Source organism: Labeo rohita, unplaced genomic scaffold (genome assembly GCF_022985175.1).
Source record: "Labeo rohita strain BAU-BD-2019 unplaced genomic scaffold, IGBB_LRoh.1.0 scaffold_96, whole genome shotgun sequence".
NCBI classification, from domain to species: Eukaryota; Metazoa; Chordata; class Actinopteri; order Cypriniformes; family Cyprinidae; genus Labeo; species Labeo rohita.
In genome coordinates, this window is record NW_026129920.1 from 110,001 (window position 1) to 128,264 (window position 18,264).

General features: G+C 30.2%; 2 protein-coding genes across 2 annotated transcripts in view; one reads left to right on the top strand and one right to left on the bottom strand.

Annotated features, from left to right (window-relative positions):
* The window catches only part of dennd2db (DENN/MADD domain containing 2Db), a 17,175-nt gene extending 2,548 nt beyond the window's left edge, over positions 1-14,627 (top strand). Inside the window, exons 3-13 of the mRNA XM_051105316.1 lie at positions 77-249; positions 3,237-3,349; positions 6,148-6,217; positions 7,848-7,925; positions 8,012-8,152; positions 8,227-8,375; positions 10,043-10,214; positions 10,308-10,358; positions 12,173-12,254; positions 12,338-12,571; positions 14,386-14,627. Of these exons, the coding sequence (XP_050961273.1) occupies positions 77-249; positions 3,237-3,349; positions 6,148-6,217; positions 7,848-7,925; positions 8,012-8,152; positions 8,227-8,375; positions 10,043-10,214; positions 10,308-10,358; positions 12,173-12,254; positions 12,338-12,571; positions 14,386-14,474 (1,352 nt within the window). The 3' untranslated portion in view covers positions 14,475-14,627. The remainder of the gene's footprint in view (positions 1-76; positions 250-3,236; positions 3,350-6,147; positions 6,218-7,847; positions 7,926-8,011; positions 8,153-8,226; positions 8,376-10,042; positions 10,215-10,307; positions 10,359-12,172; positions 12,255-12,337; positions 12,572-14,385) is intronic.
* Positions 14,564-18,176, bottom strand: dram2b (DNA-damage regulated autophagy modulator 2b). The gene is made up of 8 exons (XM_051105317.1): positions 17,952-18,176; positions 17,345-17,489; positions 17,203-17,270; positions 16,986-17,128; positions 16,556-16,733; positions 16,404-16,486; positions 16,240-16,332; positions 14,564-15,352 (listed from the first exon to the last, which is right to left on the bottom strand). Exons 2-8 carry the CDS (start codon positions 17,473-17,475, stop codon positions 15,230-15,232), a joined length of 819 nt encoding a protein of 272 aa, XP_050961274.1. The 5' UTR covers positions 17,476-17,489; positions 17,952-18,176; the 3' UTR covers positions 14,564-15,229.
* Positions 18,177-18,264: the final 88 nt, after the last annotated feature.

Here is an 18,264-nt window from a genome sequence, read left to right on the forward strand (position 1 = left end):
TCAGAAGTGTCAGTTGGTAAAATGTCACACGTGTGTGTTTGTGTGTTTGTGTTTGTGTATTTGTGTGTTTGTTCAGAGCGCAGCTCCTCTGATCCCGGCGTTTATGCGTCTCCGGCCGCGGCGCCTCCTGCGGGACGAGAGCGCAGTCACATGGGTCAGCTGTTCTTCGAGTATCTGCTGGTGGTCAGTCTGAGGAAGAAGAGGAACGAGGAAGGTTACGAGCCCCACATCACATACCAGTTCCCCAAGGTCAGACCATAAATACACACACACACACGCATATATGTATATAATAGTCAAACGATTAATCGTGATTAATCGCATCCAAAATAAGAGTTTTTGTTTACATAATATGTGTGTGTCTACTGTGAATATTTATTATGTACATATAAATAGAATGATTCATAATTGAGTTGGCTTGAGAAAGCCAACCTACTGAAATCTTAAACTTTAGTTATTATTATTCTGAGACTAAATCTGTCGACACTAACTCGTCCTAGAGCTTTAACTCTACAAACTCCAAACTCAGCCCAGATCTTCAGACTGATCTGACCGGGTGTACTGTGTCTTTTCTAACTGATCGGACTAACGATTTTCCTAAAAATGACAATTAAAACTGGGAAAAATCCCATAGACTTACATTGACGGAATGTTCAAATGAGCCAACACTATTCAAACTGCTAATCATGCTAGCAACAGGCTAGCAACTTGCTAATCATGCCAGAAACATGCTAGCAGCATGCTAGCAACTTGATAATTATGCTAGAAACATGCTTGGAACATGCTAATCATGCTAGAAACATGCTTGCAACATGTTGTCAACGTGTTAACATCTTGCTAATCATGGTATAAACATGCTAGCAACATGCTAATCATGTTAACAACATAATAGCAACTTGCTAATTATGCTAGAAACATGCTAACAACCTGTTAATCATTCTACAAACATGCTAGCAACATGCTAATCATGTTAGAAACATGCTAACAACATGTTAGTAACATGCTAACAAGTTGCTAATCATGCTAGCAACATGCTAACAACTTGCTAATCATGTTAGAAACATGCTAGCAACTTGCTAATCATGCTAGAAACATGTTAACAACTGGCTAATCATGCTAGAAACATGCTAGCAGCTTGCTAATCATTATAGAAACATGTTAGCAGCTTGCTAATCATGCTAGAAACATGCTAACAACTTGCTAATCATGCTAGAAACATGCTAGCAACATGTTGCCAACATGTTAACATCTTGCTAATCATGGTATAAACATGCTAGCAACTTGCTAATTATGCTAGAAACATGCTAACAACCTGTTAATCATTCTACAAACATGCTAGCAACATGCTAATCATGTTAGAAACATGCTAACAACATGTTAGTAACATGCTAACAAGTTGCTAATCATGTTAGAAACATGCTAGCAACTTGTTAATCATGCTAGAGAAATGGTAGCAACATGCTAGTAACATGCTAACAAGTTGGTAATCATGCTAGAAACATGCTAGCAACATGCTAACAACTTGCTAATCATGCTAGAAACATGCTAGCAACATTCTAGTAACTCATTTATGCTATCAACATGTTAGCAACTTGCTAATCATTACAACAACATGCTAGTTACATAGTTACAATCATTACAACATGCTAGTCCGTCCGTCCATCCGCCTTTCCTTTGTGTGTGTGTGTGTGTGTATATATATATATATATATATATATATATTTCATTTTCTTTAAATTATTTTAATAAATATCAAATGTAAAAAGAATATGGAATTAACATGAATGTGTTGTAAAATGTTTTAATAAATATAATACATAATGATATAAAATATAATATAACAATATTTTAGGTATACTTAAGAAAAAATATATTTAATAATGAAAATGTCTAATGAAACTAATGTGCGTGTGTATATACATGAAACAACAGTTGAAATATTCATAAATATATTGTGCATAAACTAAAATATAAATATAAAACCATTTTATATATATATATATATATATATATATATATATATACATTTATGTATGAATGTTTAATTGTGAACTATTTACAAAAATGTAGTATGTTTTTTGTTAATAAATATATACGAATACATAATATGTAAAGTATGTATTTAGATATATTAAGTATTTTTTTTTAAGTTTAATTAAATATTAATTGAAAAAATAGTTATATTTGATTGTTTTTAGTTGTATTATTTTTTAGTATTTGACATGTTTATTAAATATAACAAATTAAGTAAAAATGTATGCATGAATAATTTTAAAACTATATATATTTATATAGTATATAAAACTATATAAAAAAATTTCAAAATAATATATATATATATATATATATATATAAATCTTTTTACACATTAAAAATGTTTTTTAAATTAAAAATTTAGAAAAAAATAGTTTTGCTTGATTATATATTTTTACTATAGTTTTTTTAATATTTAACATTTATTTATTAAATGTTTATTAAATATAAAATAAATTAGGCAAACATGTATGCGTTAATATTTAGTTATTTTGAAACTATGTGTGTATTTATATATATTACATTGTTAATAAATGGATACATAATATGTAAAGTATTTATAAATATTAAATATTTTCAAATATATTGAAAATTTTAAAATTATTTTTTAAGTTAAGTTAATAAAAAATAGTTATACTTGATTATATGTTTTTAGTTTTATAGTTTTTTTAGTGTTTAATGTTTATTAAACAAAAATTGTTTTTGAAATAATATATTATATTTTGTATGATTATATTTTTCATAAAAATACATTGTTAATGAATATATACATAATATGTAAAGTATTTTTTACTAAATATTAAATATTTGTACATACGTTGAAAATGTAAAAAATGTTTTTTAATTAAAAGTTTATAAAAAAAAGTTACACTTGATTATATTTTTAGTTATAGTTTTTTTTGTATTTAACATATTTATTAAATCTAAAATAAATTAGGTAAAAATTAAATGAATATTTAATATTCATTAATATATATTTAGGAAAACTTATTAACATTCATTTATATATATTTTACACGTATGTATTTATATTTATAATAAATGTGTATATATAAATAAAACAATCTTAAGTTAAATTGATTCATAATTTTTTTTTTTGCAATTTTTATGTGTATTATATTTTTTAATAAAATTTAGTTTCAAATAATAATCTTAAATTGAAATATATTTTAAAAAAAGATGACTGTATTGTGTGTGTGTAGCGTGAGGTGATGGGGCGTCTGCAGCGTGAGGAAGAGGAGAAGTGTATGAAGGCCGCTCATCTCTTCTGTTTCCCAGAAGGAATCAACTGGGCTCCTCTGACTGAATACAGGAGGTACAAACACACACAAACACAAACACACTCAAACACAAACACACTCATCCGGTTTGACACTTTCACCTCTGCTGTAACCACATCTGCATCATTTTCACACTTTTGCACACTGAGGCAGATGGAAAAAGCAAACGAGTTTGAGACGTTCAAACACCACCGACTCTGATTTCCATTAAAGATTTCAGAGAAACCAAACTGAAGGTGCCAAACATTCAGTCATTAGCATGTGAAGAATCACGAATCGCTTCACTAGAAAACCACAGAATCGCTCTATGACTTTTTAAACGATTCATGAATCATTCTCTGACTGTGAATCTCTGAACGATTCTCTCGTTCATTCTCTTGTCCTGTTCAAACACCCACACTGTTCTTTATAAAGATTTCCTTTGATGTTTTTTTATATCGCTGTCTCCATCTGCCCCAAGAAAACGCTTAACATGCAACTTGGTGCATTGCATTCATATTCTGCATAAGGTGTGTACTGAACTTGCTCCTCCAAAAACTGAGCCAAATTAATGTATTTTAGAATGTCACATTTTTCTTTAGACCACTGTCCTCTGACCAATGTTTTAAACTCATTAAGTCTGTTTCGACTTGTCAAGTCATAATTTGAACTTTTTAGAATCATAATTTTGACTTTTTATCCAATAATTTAAACTTTTTACCTTATAATTATGACTTGTCATAATTTGAACTTTTTTTTTTTAAGTCAACCTCATAATTTCAACTTTTTAGAATCATAATTTAAAACTTTTTATCTTGTATGACTTAAGTCATAATTTTGACTTCTCATATTTTTAATTTTTTATCTTATAATTATGACTTAAGTCCTAATATAAACCTATTTGAATCATAATTTCGACTTTTTAGAAAAGTCATTATTATGATTTATAATTTCAACTTTTCTCGTAATTATGACTTAAGTCATAATTTGAACTTTTTTTAAAATCATATTTTGACTTATCTCATAATTTTAATTTTTTATCTTGTAGTTATGAGTTAAGTCATAATATAAACTTTTAAAGTCATAATTTTGACCTTTTTATCTCATAATTTTGACTTTTTATCTCATAATTTAAATGTATCTTATAATTATGACTTAAGTCTTAATTTCAATTTTATTTCATAATTTCAGCTTTTGATCTTGTAATTATGACATAAGTCATAATTTCCAATTTTTTTTAATTCATAATTTTGACTGTTTATCTCATAATTTTTACTTTTTATCTCATAATTTAAATGTATCTTGTAATTATGACTTAAGTCATAATTAGAACTTTTTTAAAGTCGTAATTTCGACTTTTTATCTCATAATTTAAATTTTTATCTTGTAGTTATGACATAAGTCATAATATAAACTTTTAAAGTCATAATTTTGACCTTTTTATCTCATAATTTTGACTTTTATCTTATAATTGACAAATCATAATTTTGACTTTTTTAAAAAGTCCTAGTTTTGACTTTTTATCTTATAATTTCGACTTATCTCGTAATTATGACTTAACTTTTTAGAATCATAATTTTGACTTTTTATCCAGTAATTTAAAACTGTTTTTTTTTATTATGATTTAAGCCATAATTGCAACTTTTTATCTCATAATTTTGACTTTTTATCTCATAATTTAAATGTATCTTATAATTATGACTTAAGTCTTAATTTTAATTTTATTTCATAATTTCAGCTTTTGATCTTGTAATTATGACATAAGTCATAATTTCCAATTTTTTTTAATTCATAATTTTGACTGTTTATCTCATAATTTTTACTTTTTATCTCATAATTTAAATGTATCTTGTAATTATGACTTAAGTCATAATTAGAACTTTTTTAAAGTCGTAATTTCGACTTTTTATCTCATAATTTAAATTTTTATCTTGTAGTTATGACATAAGTCATAATATAAACTTTTAAAGTCATAATTTTGACCTTTTTAGCTCATAATTTTGACTTATCTTGTAATTGACTTAAATCATAGTTTTGACTTTATCTTGTAATTGTCTTATTTTTTACTTACTTTTCTTTACTTTCTTACTTAAGTCATAATTTCAACTATTCAGAAAGACAATTTCGACTTTTTAAAAAAGTCATAATTTTGACTTTTTGTCTCATAATTGTAATTTTTTATCTTATAATCATGACTTAAGTCATAATTTCAATTTTATCTCATAATTTCAACTTTTTATCTTGTAATTGACTTAAGTCATAATTTCAAATGTTTTAAATTCATAATCTTGACCTTTTATCTCATAATTTCGACTTTTATCTTATAGTTATGACTTGAGCAAGTCATAATTTCAACTTTAAGTCATAGTTTCAGCTTTTTATCTTGTACTTATGACTTAAGTCATAATTTGAATTCTTAAGTCATAATTCGACTTATCTGATAATTTAAATTTTTTATCTTGTAGTTATGACTTAAGTCATAATATAAACTTTTACAGTCATAATTTTGACATTTCTGCCTCATAATTTTAACTTTTTAAGTCATAATTTAGACATTTTTTATCTTGTTATTGACTTAAGTCATAGTTTTGCAATCATAATTTCAACTTTTTATCGTGTAATTATGAATTACTTAACAGACATTTGAAAAGTATTGAAAACAAAAATAAAACTCTATAAACTATAAGTGTGTCCCATCAGGTAATGAAAAGTTCGACACACACTTGCTCACTTCATGAAATGCGTCAAATAAGCAGTCAAGTGGTCAAGTGTGTCAGATCGCAGCGTCTCTGACTCCATCTAGAGGACGAGTGTGTGTCGTTTTAGAGATTGACGATTCTTTGACTCTCTGCAGCGAGACGTTCTCGTTCGTTCTGACTGAAGTGGACGGCAGCAGGAGGAACGGATACTGCAGGAGGCTGCTGGTGAACCTCAATCATTATTAAATATTCAGAATGAAATATTACATGATTATAATGTTATGTCAAATGTCATATTTAATATAATTACCTTAAATGTTGTTATTTGATTATTTTGTAGTATTTAGTAGTTATAATAATTAGAAGTAAAGAAAATATTTAGAGTATTTAGTAAAGAAAAATGATCACTGTATAATGATAATGTTAATCATATATTCAATTCAATTCAAATTTATTTGTATAGCGCTTTTCACGATACATATCGTTGCAAAGCAACTTTACACCAAATTGACATTTTTACAATATATGTAGTAGTATATTCCTAATTATTTAGATAGAATTAGGCTGGAGCTAGAATATTTACACTTATTATATTAATAAATAATTGGTAAATATGAAATATATTTTATATTTAAAAATATAAAGTTAAAAAAAAAATATTGAAGATGTAATACATTACATACGTTAAATATTTGTAATAGTATTTAGTAATTATGACTAAAAAATAAAAATATTTGTATTAAAAAATACATTTTATAATTATGTTAGTCATGTGTTTTTAGTCATTTTTATTTAGAAAATTTATACTTATAAAAATAATTATTAAATATGAAATATGTTAGAATATTTTAAAACATTAACATTACAATTAATAAAATAATTATAATGAAAGCTTAGTTTCATCAATTGAAAATTATAATGTTGATAAAAATTTTTTTAATTTTTTTATAAAGTATTTCAACTTAATACGAAATAGTTCAGAATATTTAAAATACTAAAATATTAATAACATTAAAAATGGATTATTTAATTTACATTTGATTAAATATCTTATGGTATTTATTAATTAGCATTTATAAATATTTTTTTTTTTTTATAAGTATTTTGTATAAATTGTATAATTGAAAAGTAAGAAAATACTTATGGAAAACATGTTAATCATTTTATTTATTGTAAACTGAAATTAAATGTAACTATTAAATATGAAATATTTATTATATATTACATAAAATGTTTAAAATGGAAAACATTTTGTCATAATATAAATAAAACGTTGATAATTTGTTTTTAATAATTATTCACTAGATTATTCATACTTATAATAATAAATAATAATTAATAACGTTGGAATATTATAGAATATTTAAACATTGTTTAAAAATATTGAATGTGTAATTTAATGTTACATATTTTATTAAATATTGTATAGTAATTTTAATGTTTATAATAAATTAGAAAATAAATGTTTTATATTTATAATGTAAAACATTATCATTTTATAATTATAATGTAAATGTTTTACATTTATTTTTAAATAATTATTCATAAACTTACCAATTATTAAATAAATAGTAAAACTAAAAATTATAAGTTTTACAATATAAAAAAAAACAATTGTACAAACATTGAAGATTATTTGATGTATATGTATTAAATATAGTATTTAGTAATTTGAAAATAAAGAAAAATCTGTAATGAAAAACATTTTGTATCATTTTTTAATTATAGCATTTTCGTAAGTTATTTGTTATCGTATTTATAGTGATTAAATAATGATCAATGAAAGCTGATGTCATTAGCATATGATAAGAACGCTGCTGAATAATTAATGAGCTCTCTCTCTCTATTGGTTCAGCCGGACGGGCGTGGCGCTCGTGTTCCGGAGGCGTACTGCATCATCAGTCGCGTGGCGTGTTTCGGACTCTTCTCAAAGGTAAAGGGGAACACACACACACACACACACACACACACACACGCGCAGACTCAGATTAGTTCTAACTCCCGTGTGTGTTTGTTCAGATCTTCGACGAGGTGGAGAAGCGGCGTCAGATCTCCAAAGCCATGATCTACCCGTTCATGCAGAGCCTACGGGAGGCGCCGTTACCCGCGCCCGGAAACACCGTCACCATCAGCAGCTTCATCCCGGACGCCGGCACAGAGGTGCGTGTCAGTCTGACGTCTGTGTAAGCGTTAATGATTCAGCAGTGCGCTACAGATAACGCCTCTGATCTCAGATCATCAGCCTGACGCGGCCCGTGGAGTCGTGGCTCGAACACGTGGATTTCCGCTCGCTCTTCCGCTGCCTGAACCACGAGGAGGTGCTGATGGTGTTTGCCGCCGTCGTCATGGAGCGACGAATCATCTTCATCTCTGAGGAGCTCAGGTGAGCAGCTCAGCCAATCACAGCGCAGCAGCACTTCAAAGCGCTCATTTAGTCACATACTTAGCATAATAATTCATAAATAATAAACTTTAAAAAAAGGTACTGATTATGTCATATTTAATTATAGATATTTCGTATGTTTTTTACAATATAGTCAATAGTATTTAGAAATTATATGGATTGAGAGTAATAATTATAATAGAAAACATTTCATAATAAAAAATAAATATGTAAGAAAATGTAATAAATATGTTACACATATTTATTCAATAGTCTGTTATTTAGAAATTAAATTAAGTAAAAAAAGTTTTAGACAAATTAGTTTTGTCTCAACATTTAAACAATTATTTTCAGTTATTATTTATTATAATATAACAATCAGCAACAGTTAAATATAAAATATTCATTTTAGAAAGTTTAATATTAAACTTTAAAAATAAAAGCATTGAATGTGTAATGTTTAATACATATTTCATATATTTTGTTAAATGTAGTAACATGAAGTAATATTAATTATATTTCAAATGAGAATATTTGAAAATATATCAAGTTAACTAATATATATTTCATATATTTTGTCTAATGTAGTATTTTTGAGTAAAATGAAAATATTTAAAGTAAAAAAAATTGTTGAATATATAATATTTAATATATATTACACATTTATTCAATATTCTTTAGTATTTAGAAATTATAAGGAAAATATTAAATGTAAAAAATCTAAAAATGTTTTTAATAAAAAAAATTTTCATAATTACTACTTGTTAGAATAATTTGTTAGAATATTTATACTTAAACTAATAATTAACTATTAAATATGAAATATTCATATTAGAATATTTAATACAGAAATTTTAAAAGTAAAATATTGAATGTGTAATGTTTAATATATATTATATGAGTAATAATTAATGATAATATTTATAATTACTAAATATGATAGTATTCATATTAAAAATATTAAATTATAAAATGATTTTATAGGATTTAGAAATTAGAATGATTAAAATAAAAAAAGATGAACATGAAAAACATTTTATATTTGATGAAAAACATTTTATATTTGTTTAATCACATTTTAAGTAATTAATTGAATAATTTATACTTAATAAATGTTAAATACAAAATATACATATTAGAATATTTAAAAATATTTAGTTTAAAAAAAATATTGAGTAATATTTATTAAATAATTGAAAACATAAAAAAAGATTATTATTATTATTATTATTATTATCATTATTTTTATTTTATTAAAAATACTGAAAATATTTATAATAGATTTTTAAATATTTTTAGAATATTAATCATATTAGATTTCAATTGTGTAATATTTACAATTGTTAAATGTTAGGATTTTTACATGTAATATTAAATATAAAATGTAGATAGTAGAATATTAAAAATATTAAAGTTTAAAAATGAAAATTAATTGAAAATAAAAAAATGATTTATTATTATAATTATTATTTTAAATAATAAAAATATTGAATATATATATATAATGTAATATAATATACAATTGTTAAATGTTAGAATTACTATATGTAAAGATACATAAAAGTATCAGATGTTTATATGAATATTTAATATAAATATATTACTGTTTGTGTTTTTTATACATATTTTATAGTATTTTGTAATAGTAATGATGATTTTGTGTTCAGCACTCTGTCTCAGGTTCTTCACGCTGTCACGGCTCTGCTGTATCCGTTCGTGTGGCAGCACACGTTCATATCAATCGTTCCTACGGTTCTGATCGACGTGTGCGCGGCGCCGACGCCGTATCTGCTGGGAGTCCAGAAGAACATGCTGGATCTGCTGACGGACGACAGCGACGTCAGTTTCACACACACACACAAACCTACAGTCTGAATACGAGTGTGACTAACGATGAATGTGAATGTGACGATTGTGTGTTTGTCTCGTCAGTTGATGATTGTTGATCTGTCGCCTGGAGCAGAAACTAAATTCATCACCAGAGTGAGTCACACACTTCCTCTCATTATGTTTTAAGTGAGTCTCGTTAGTGTTTGCTGAGACGCTGTTTGTTTGTTATTTGATCCAGACACAACAATCAGTTACTGATTACAGATTACATGATTACAGATGATGACTGATTCGCTGGGTTAAAAAAGATTAGAATGTTCAAATAAACCAAAACTCTTCAAACTCCAACTGTCAAAATTCAAATTTTAAACTCACAGAATCTCTTGAAACGCAATCAAATTTCGCTTCTATGTACTGTATTTCTAATCCTTTTAAACTCATTTAAACTTCCACTCTATCTCACTACAATCATGCTAGGAACTTGCTAATCATGCTAACAACGTGCTAATCATGATAGTAGCATGCTAGTAACTTGTTAGTCATGCTAAAAATGTTAACAACATACTAGTAACATTATAATCATAACAAAATACTAGCATCATGCTAATAACATGCTAATCATGCTAGAAACATGCTAGTCATGACAGAAACATGTTAGCAACATGCTAATCATGCTAGTAACGTCAATCATGCTAATAACATGCTAACAGCATGCTAATAACGTTAACAACATACTAGTAACTTGTTAATCATGTTAGAAAATGTTAGCAACATGTTAAAAACATGCGAATCATGCTAGAAACATGCTAGTAACTTGCTAGTCATGTAGAAACATGATAATAACATATTTATAATGCTACAAATGCTACTAGTAACTTGTTAGTAACATGGTAATCATCTTAGAAACATGCTAGCAACATGCTAATCATGCTAGAAACATCCTAGTATCTTGCTAGTCATGACAGAAACATGTTAGCAGCATGCTAATAATGTTAACAACATACTAGTAACATTATAATCATAATAACATGCTAGCAACATGCTAGTAACTTGCTAATCATGTTAGAAAATGTTAGCAACATGTTAAAAACATGCTAGTAACTTGCTTATTAACATGTTAATAATGCTACAAATATGCTAGTAACTTGTTAGCAACATGCTAATCGTGCTAACAATATGCTAATCATGCTAGAAACATGTTAGAAACTTGTTAGTCATGCTAAAACATGTTAACAACATGCTAGAAACATGCTAAGCATGTTAGAAACAGACTAGCAACATGTTAGTAACTTGTTATTCATGTTAGAAACAAGTTAGCAACATGCTAATTATGCTAGTAACATGTTAATCATGCTAGCAACATGTTAGTAACTTGTTAGTCACGCTAAACCATAACACAATATGCTAATCATGCTAGAAACATGCAACATGCTAATGACCTGCAAGTCATGCTAGAAACATACTAGCAACATGCTAGTAACTTGTTAATCATATTAGAAAAAGACTAGCAACATGTTAATAACTTGTTAATCAAACTTGTTAGCAACATGCTAATCATGCTAGTAATGTGCTAATCATGTTAAAAACATGCTAGCAACATGTTAGTAACATTATTCATGTTAGCGTCATGCTAGTAATGTGCTAATCATGCTAAAAAGCATGCTAGCAACATTTTAGTAACATGTTAGTCATGGTATAAACATGCAAGAAAAATTGTTAGAAACATGCTGATTACATGTTAATCGTGCTAACAACATGCCAATCATCTAATCAGTCTATATAAATTGTAAAACTTCAAGCTTTTACAGCCGCTTTAAACTTTCAGACTAGGCTTTCTCAAGCCAACCTAAAGATTTAGATCATGTAGTCATAGTACTTTTTTAAATAACTAACTACAACTTAATCAGAACACCCTAGCAACCACATAGCAACGTCCTCAAATCCCAGTAACGATGGTGTGATTTCAGATGGGAGACGAGGAGTCTCTCCTGCCGGCTAAGCTGAAGGAGGAGCTGCTGTCGTGTCTGTCCGCGCGCAAACACGACGCCTGTGAGTTCAGTCTTATCGCTCTAACGTCGACCTGCTTCCAGTAAGAGTGCCGCTCAACTTCCTGTTGTTGTGTGTTCTGGCAGCGACGGAGGAGCTGAACAGTCTGGTGTCAGAGGCCTTCCTGTCCATCTTCATCAAGACCGTGGGTCATTTCTCGCATCATGTCAAGAAGAGCGGGAACACGCGCCTGTTTCACAAGAAGAGCTTCCTGAAGGCCGTGGAGCACAAATCGCACCTGAACTTTGTCAAGCTCTTCATCCAGACGCAGATGTTCGACCTGTTCATTCAGGAAGAGGAAACGCAGCCCAACCCCAATGGTACAAACACACACTTTTAACACCTCCTAATCACTTTAAGAAGCTCACACTAACACTTCCAGTCAGAGGCTGAGCTGTTGTACATCTGGAAAACCTCTTGAATGTTCTTCAGAAAACCAAAACGCTTGTCAGACGAACCTCTACCCTTACATTAAGAGTTCCTCAAAGGTTCTTCAACCACTTCTGCCTAAAACAAACACTTATGCTGACAGTGATGTTGGTTTTGGGCTGTTTCGTAACTTTGCACAAAAATGTCGTTTAAACATCATTCATGGAATGTTTCACTTCTGAAATGTTTGAGTTGACATTCATGTAACATTTTTAAAATCACAACATTCAGAGAACATTCTAAAGTAACATTCATGATCAAATGGAATGTTCTCTTAAAAAAAAACATTTTAAAACTGTTTTGAATGTTCTGACATTTTTTTTTTTCACTTGGAAAGTTAGTAAAATGTTCTTAGAGCGTATTTTTATTAGCTGGGATGCTTTTTAACTGTCACTTTGTTCAAACACTCGAGACTAATAGTATTTAAGGGAAGAATATGTTTTTGAGCGGCCTTTTTAATGCCACAGAAGGTTGTTTGCGCCACATGATTAAAAATAAAACTAACTGCAACCTTTTTCTTGCAGTTATGAATTTATGTCTCACAACTCTTTTATTGCAATTCTTCAAATTTGTGAGATATAAAGTCATAATTGCAAGATATAAACTCACAATTGTGAGAAAAAACATCAGAATTGTGAGATCAAAAATTACTATCGTAATTACCTTATTCATTTATTTATAGCATTGGAGGACCAAAAAAAAAAAATTTGCATTATGGAAATTGAAAATTCTGAAAAAAAGTGAGTTTATAAATTGCAATTTTAAAAAAAGTCTGAAGTGCGAGTTTATATTTTGGCATTTTTAAAAAGTTCAGAATTGTGAGTTTGTATTTTAAAAATTTGAAAAAAAAAAATTCATAATTGTGGGTTTTTTAATTTTGAGATAAGCTTCAGAATTGCATGTTTATATTTTGCAAATTAGAAATAACTTCAGAATTGTAAGTTTATATTTTGCAATTTCAAAAAAGTCAGAATTGCATGTTTATATTTTGCAAATTTGAAAATAAAAAAAGGTCAGAATCACAAGTTTATATTTCGCAATTTGGAAAAAGTTTCAAATTGTGCGTATATATTTTGCAATTTCAAAAAAGGTTGGAATAGCAAATTTATATTTTGAAAAAAGTCAGAATTGTGAGTTTACATTTAGTGATTTTGAAAAAAGCGGGCAATTTTGAGTAAAAAAATATTATAAATTGCAATTTGAAAGTCTGAAGTGTGAGTTTTATATTTTGCAATTTCGGAAAAAGTCAGAATTGCGATTTAGAAAAAAAGAGTGAATTGTGAGAATACTGCTTGCGCAATTTTTGCAATGTATTTTTGTGCATTAAAAATCAAGACTTCACATTGGTTATCTTAGCAACAGAAAAAACAAGTTTTCAATAAATGATAAGTTAATGAAACTTGTGTGCCAGAACACACAACAACAGGAAGTTGAGCGGCACTCTTACTGGAAGCAGGTCGACGTTAGAGTGATAAGACTGAACTCACAGGCGTCGTGTTTTCGCGCGGACAGACACGACAGCAGCTCCTCCTTCAGCTTAGCCGGCAGGAGAGACTCCTCGTCTCCCATCTGAATGTTTCTGCATGACTAAAATGTTATTTATACTTTGCAATGAGTCTCTTACCGTGTATCTGCACTTTGTTTATAATTAGAAAATTCAGAATTCATCATTTATTTTTCTGATCATATTCTCGTTCTCCCGTAGCATTTTTCCACCGGAAGGTGTCCGAGTATAACGAGAGGAAGAAGAAGGAGAAGATGAAGGCCGGATGGGTACGAGGTGTGGTGGTGTAAGCCAATTCAGGAGGTTTTCATCTTCGTTCAGTGTTACACTCGTCTCAGGCTTTACTGTAAACATTTATTATCACACTTCAGACATCCTGTGAATATTTAATGCTGTTTATTTGTATAATGTTTTAATGTAATAAAATATAAAGTGACCTGTTACATGTTTGTTTGCAAGTTCAGAAACTGATTCCAAACAGGAACACGTCAGCTCATATTTCACCTGAAAATACTGTTACACAACTTTTGTGTTGTTTTCATTATCGTGGCTGTTTGTGTATTTATCAGAATTGTCAGTGATGATACAATAAACATTTTATTTAAATCATTTAAAAATATTTTATGGCTTTTAAAATTTATTTCATTTGATTATTTTTTTTTTTTGTGATGAAATATGAGCTATAAACGTTCTTTAAAACTCACCTACTAATACAGCTTTAATGGTAACATAATCAGAGAGGTTATAATTTTTTACAGTAATATAAAAAATGAATGTTTCTAGAACATAAGAACAGACCATAAAACATGACTACAGTTTTTCCACCACCTTACAATAGAAAACAGCATACGTGTAACATATGCTCTGTATTAGATTAAAGTCACAACTGTTAGAGCATCATTTCAGACGGTTGTGTAAATGTCGTACAAACGTTGTGTAAATGTTAGTATGCAGTATTGAGTGTTTCAGCCTGTAACCCTGAGCGTTGCTGCCCTCTGCTGGAGCCTCACAGTCTTTCTGCCTCATCCGGAGCGTCTTCTCCTCTTCAGATGCTGCCAGCGAGCAGCGGAGATGTCTCCGAGGGCCCGCGTGAAGGAACGGGCCGGTAATGGTGCGAATTGTACAAGTGGTTGCTCTGAAGCTCCGCTTCTGCTCGCAGGTTGATCTTCTGTAGAGAAACACGCATACGTGTGTGAGAGACATTCAACAAGTTTCTATCATCTAATGTGGGATGTCAGAATTGAGACTTTACGTTAACAATTTTGAAAGAAAAAAGCCAGTATTGCACATTTATTTAGCAGTTTTGAAAAAAAAAAAAAGTATTCTTTGCAATTTCGGAAAAAGTTAGAATTGCGAGTTTTAAATTTTGCGATTTCAGAAAAAAAGTCAAAATTGCAAGATTTATATTTTGCGATTTCGAAAAATGTCAGAATTGCGAGTTTAAATTTTGTGATTTTGAAAAAAGTCAGAATTGCGAGTTTTTTTTATTTTGTGATTTCCAAAAAAAAATCTAAATTGCGAGTTTATATTTTACAATTTCAGAAAAAAAAAAGTAAAAATTGCAAGATTTACATTTTTTGCGATTTCGAAAAATGTCAGAATTGCGAGTTTTTTATTTTGTGATTTCGAAAAAAAAAGTCGAAATTGCAAGTTTATATTACAATTTCGGAAAAAGTTAGAAATGAGAGTTTTATATTTTGCGATTTTGAAGTTTATATTTTAAAATTTAGAAAAAAAAGTCAGAATTGCGAGTTTATATTTATCAATTTTGAAAAAAGTTAGAATTATGAGTTTTATATTTTGCATTTTGTAAAAAAAAGGAAAAATCGCGAGTTTATATTTTACAATTTCGAAAAATGTCAGAATTGCGAATTTATATTTAGCGGTTTCTAAAAAAATAAGCCAGAATCCAAGTTTTATATTTTTTGATTCAATAGTAATGGTGTGAATCGTACAAGTGGTTGCTCTGAAGCTCCACTTCTGCTCTCAAATTGATCTTCTGCAGAGCAGAGACACATTCAACATGTTTCTACCATCTGCTGTGAGATGCTTTACCTTAAAGTCTCGTATGTAGGTGAAGAAGAAGCTGATGAAGGACAGAGCCAGAGACCATTCAGATATTGTGCTGACGATGTGCGGCGTGTAACCCTGAAAAACAAACAGCTCATTCAGAGTCTCGCTCGACACGCTTAAACCTGCTGCTGAAATAACGCACTCACAGGTTCTCCGGGCATCCAGTGCAGCTTCTTGTTGACGTCGGTTCCTGACAGAGTGCTGTACATGATCATAGACGACACAAACACTGAGAGAATCAAGGAAGCAACCGCTGTGTCATAAAAATAGTAAATGCTAAAGTCCGTTTAAAGGATACTGCTGACGATGCTCGTGAAGGTCCAGACGCAGATGCTCAGACGCGTCCAGAACATGGTTTTGCTGTGGATGTGCGGCTGCATGAGGTATGACAGCACCGTCTGGACCAGGATGTAGAGAGCGCCCACGCCGAACGTCAGCATGGCGCCCACCAGGTGCATCGAGAACAGAGTGGTTTTCTGGTAAAGACACAGCGCACTTAATGTTTGATGTGAACATTTAGAAACATCATCAATGTGACAATGCAACTTTTTTGCACACTTTCATGCAAATCCTTTTTTTACGTGTGATTTGGTTTAATTTACTGTTAATGCATCTGTTTAGACCGACACAAACATTTGTATGCAACAGATTACAAATCGACACAATGAATGCAAATTTTAATGTTGAACATACAGTCTTTACTCCAAAAAACACTGCTGTATACAAACCTGGAAGTTTGCGACGACGCACATCCCGAGTGAGCTTCCGCAGCCCAGAACGAACCCTACCCGATTGAGGCGCGTCAGATGGGTGTCGTCAGCATCCACGAGTGCATGTAGCTGCTTATAACGCACGTACATAGTAGCGACACCTGCAGGAGAAAACGCAACATTACATCACTGAAACACATTAAAAATGACAGGGGTTAAAGGTCAAACTCAGTACCTAAGAAGGCCGACACATTCAGCATGAGTCCAAACACGCATCTCTCTGGCGCCACCGTTCCCGTGTCACTGTAAGTACAAGATTAGAGTCACTCAGGGGTCAGAGGTCACACCGTCACATGATGAAACCGGTCTTTGCTCACCTGATGTAAGGCACCAGCGGGTCCACATGTCTCAGGATGACGGCCGTGATGTAAGCGAAGATGAAGGTGCTGGCGGTCCAGATGACCAGCGCCACGGGCAGGACGCACAAACCCTCCTGAAACCACCACATGGCTGACGATACGCCTGAAATACACGGCAGGTATTATTAGAATAAGGCGCATCCTCTCCTCACCGCAGCAGAGCATTATGGGTGAGTTTCTGTTTTTCACTTCTGCTGTGAGATCACATGGACGTCCAGTCAGGACCTTCACAAAATGCTGAATTACAAATATAATGTAAAACAGCACCAGGGTTTTTGGATGTACAGCTTGACAATAACATAGCATTTGTCTAAATAAATATGGTCAATATTGAATTGAAAATAAAAATGTTAAAAATGATTCTGAGAGATTTTAATCAACAATCAAAAACAAATTCAACTTAAACACAGATTTCTTTGGTTTCACTTTCTATTTCAGACAAAGAAAATGACATTAAACATTGATGTCTTTGTTTCTGTCAAATCCGTATTTAATAATAAAACCACATTTAACTATAATAATTATGATCATATCTTGATTAACCGTCAGTGAGGAAACGCTTTACCTGTCAATCAAACAGACGATCGTCCTTCAGTCTGAACATTTTAATGCTCCTCAAAATGACTTTATATCGTCTGTCAGTGATAATAATTCATTCCGTGATGTTATTATATCCTTTCAATCGTTTAATGCTCAGATTTCTGATTCAGTTCATGTCAGAGGTGTTTTTCTTCCGTGTCTCGAGCATCAACTCTCGTCGCTCATTTCTGACCAAACTCACGAGACTCGCAGGACAATACCCGGATGTGGAGCTGCTCGGCGGGTTGCCAGCACGGGAAAAATCCCCCTCGACGCGATAATACTGAGATTTATATAAA

What these genes read in the sequence shown, in the direction of transcription:
- dram2b (XM_051105317.1), bottom strand. Translation starts at nt 17,475, where the DNA reads ATGTGGTGGTTTCAGGAGGGTTTGTGCGTCCTGCCCGTGGCGCTGGTC. An exon ending in GCGTCGTCGCAAACTTCCAG is followed by an intron (nt 16,734 to 16,985) that starts GTTTGTATACAG and finishes TGTCTTTACCAG; the next exon opens with AAAACCACTCTGTTCTCGAT. An exon ending in ACTGGATGCCCGGAGAACCT is followed by an intron (nt 16,333 to 16,403) that starts GTGAGTGCGTTA and finishes TTTGTTTTTCAG; the next exon opens with GGTTACACGCCGCACATCGT.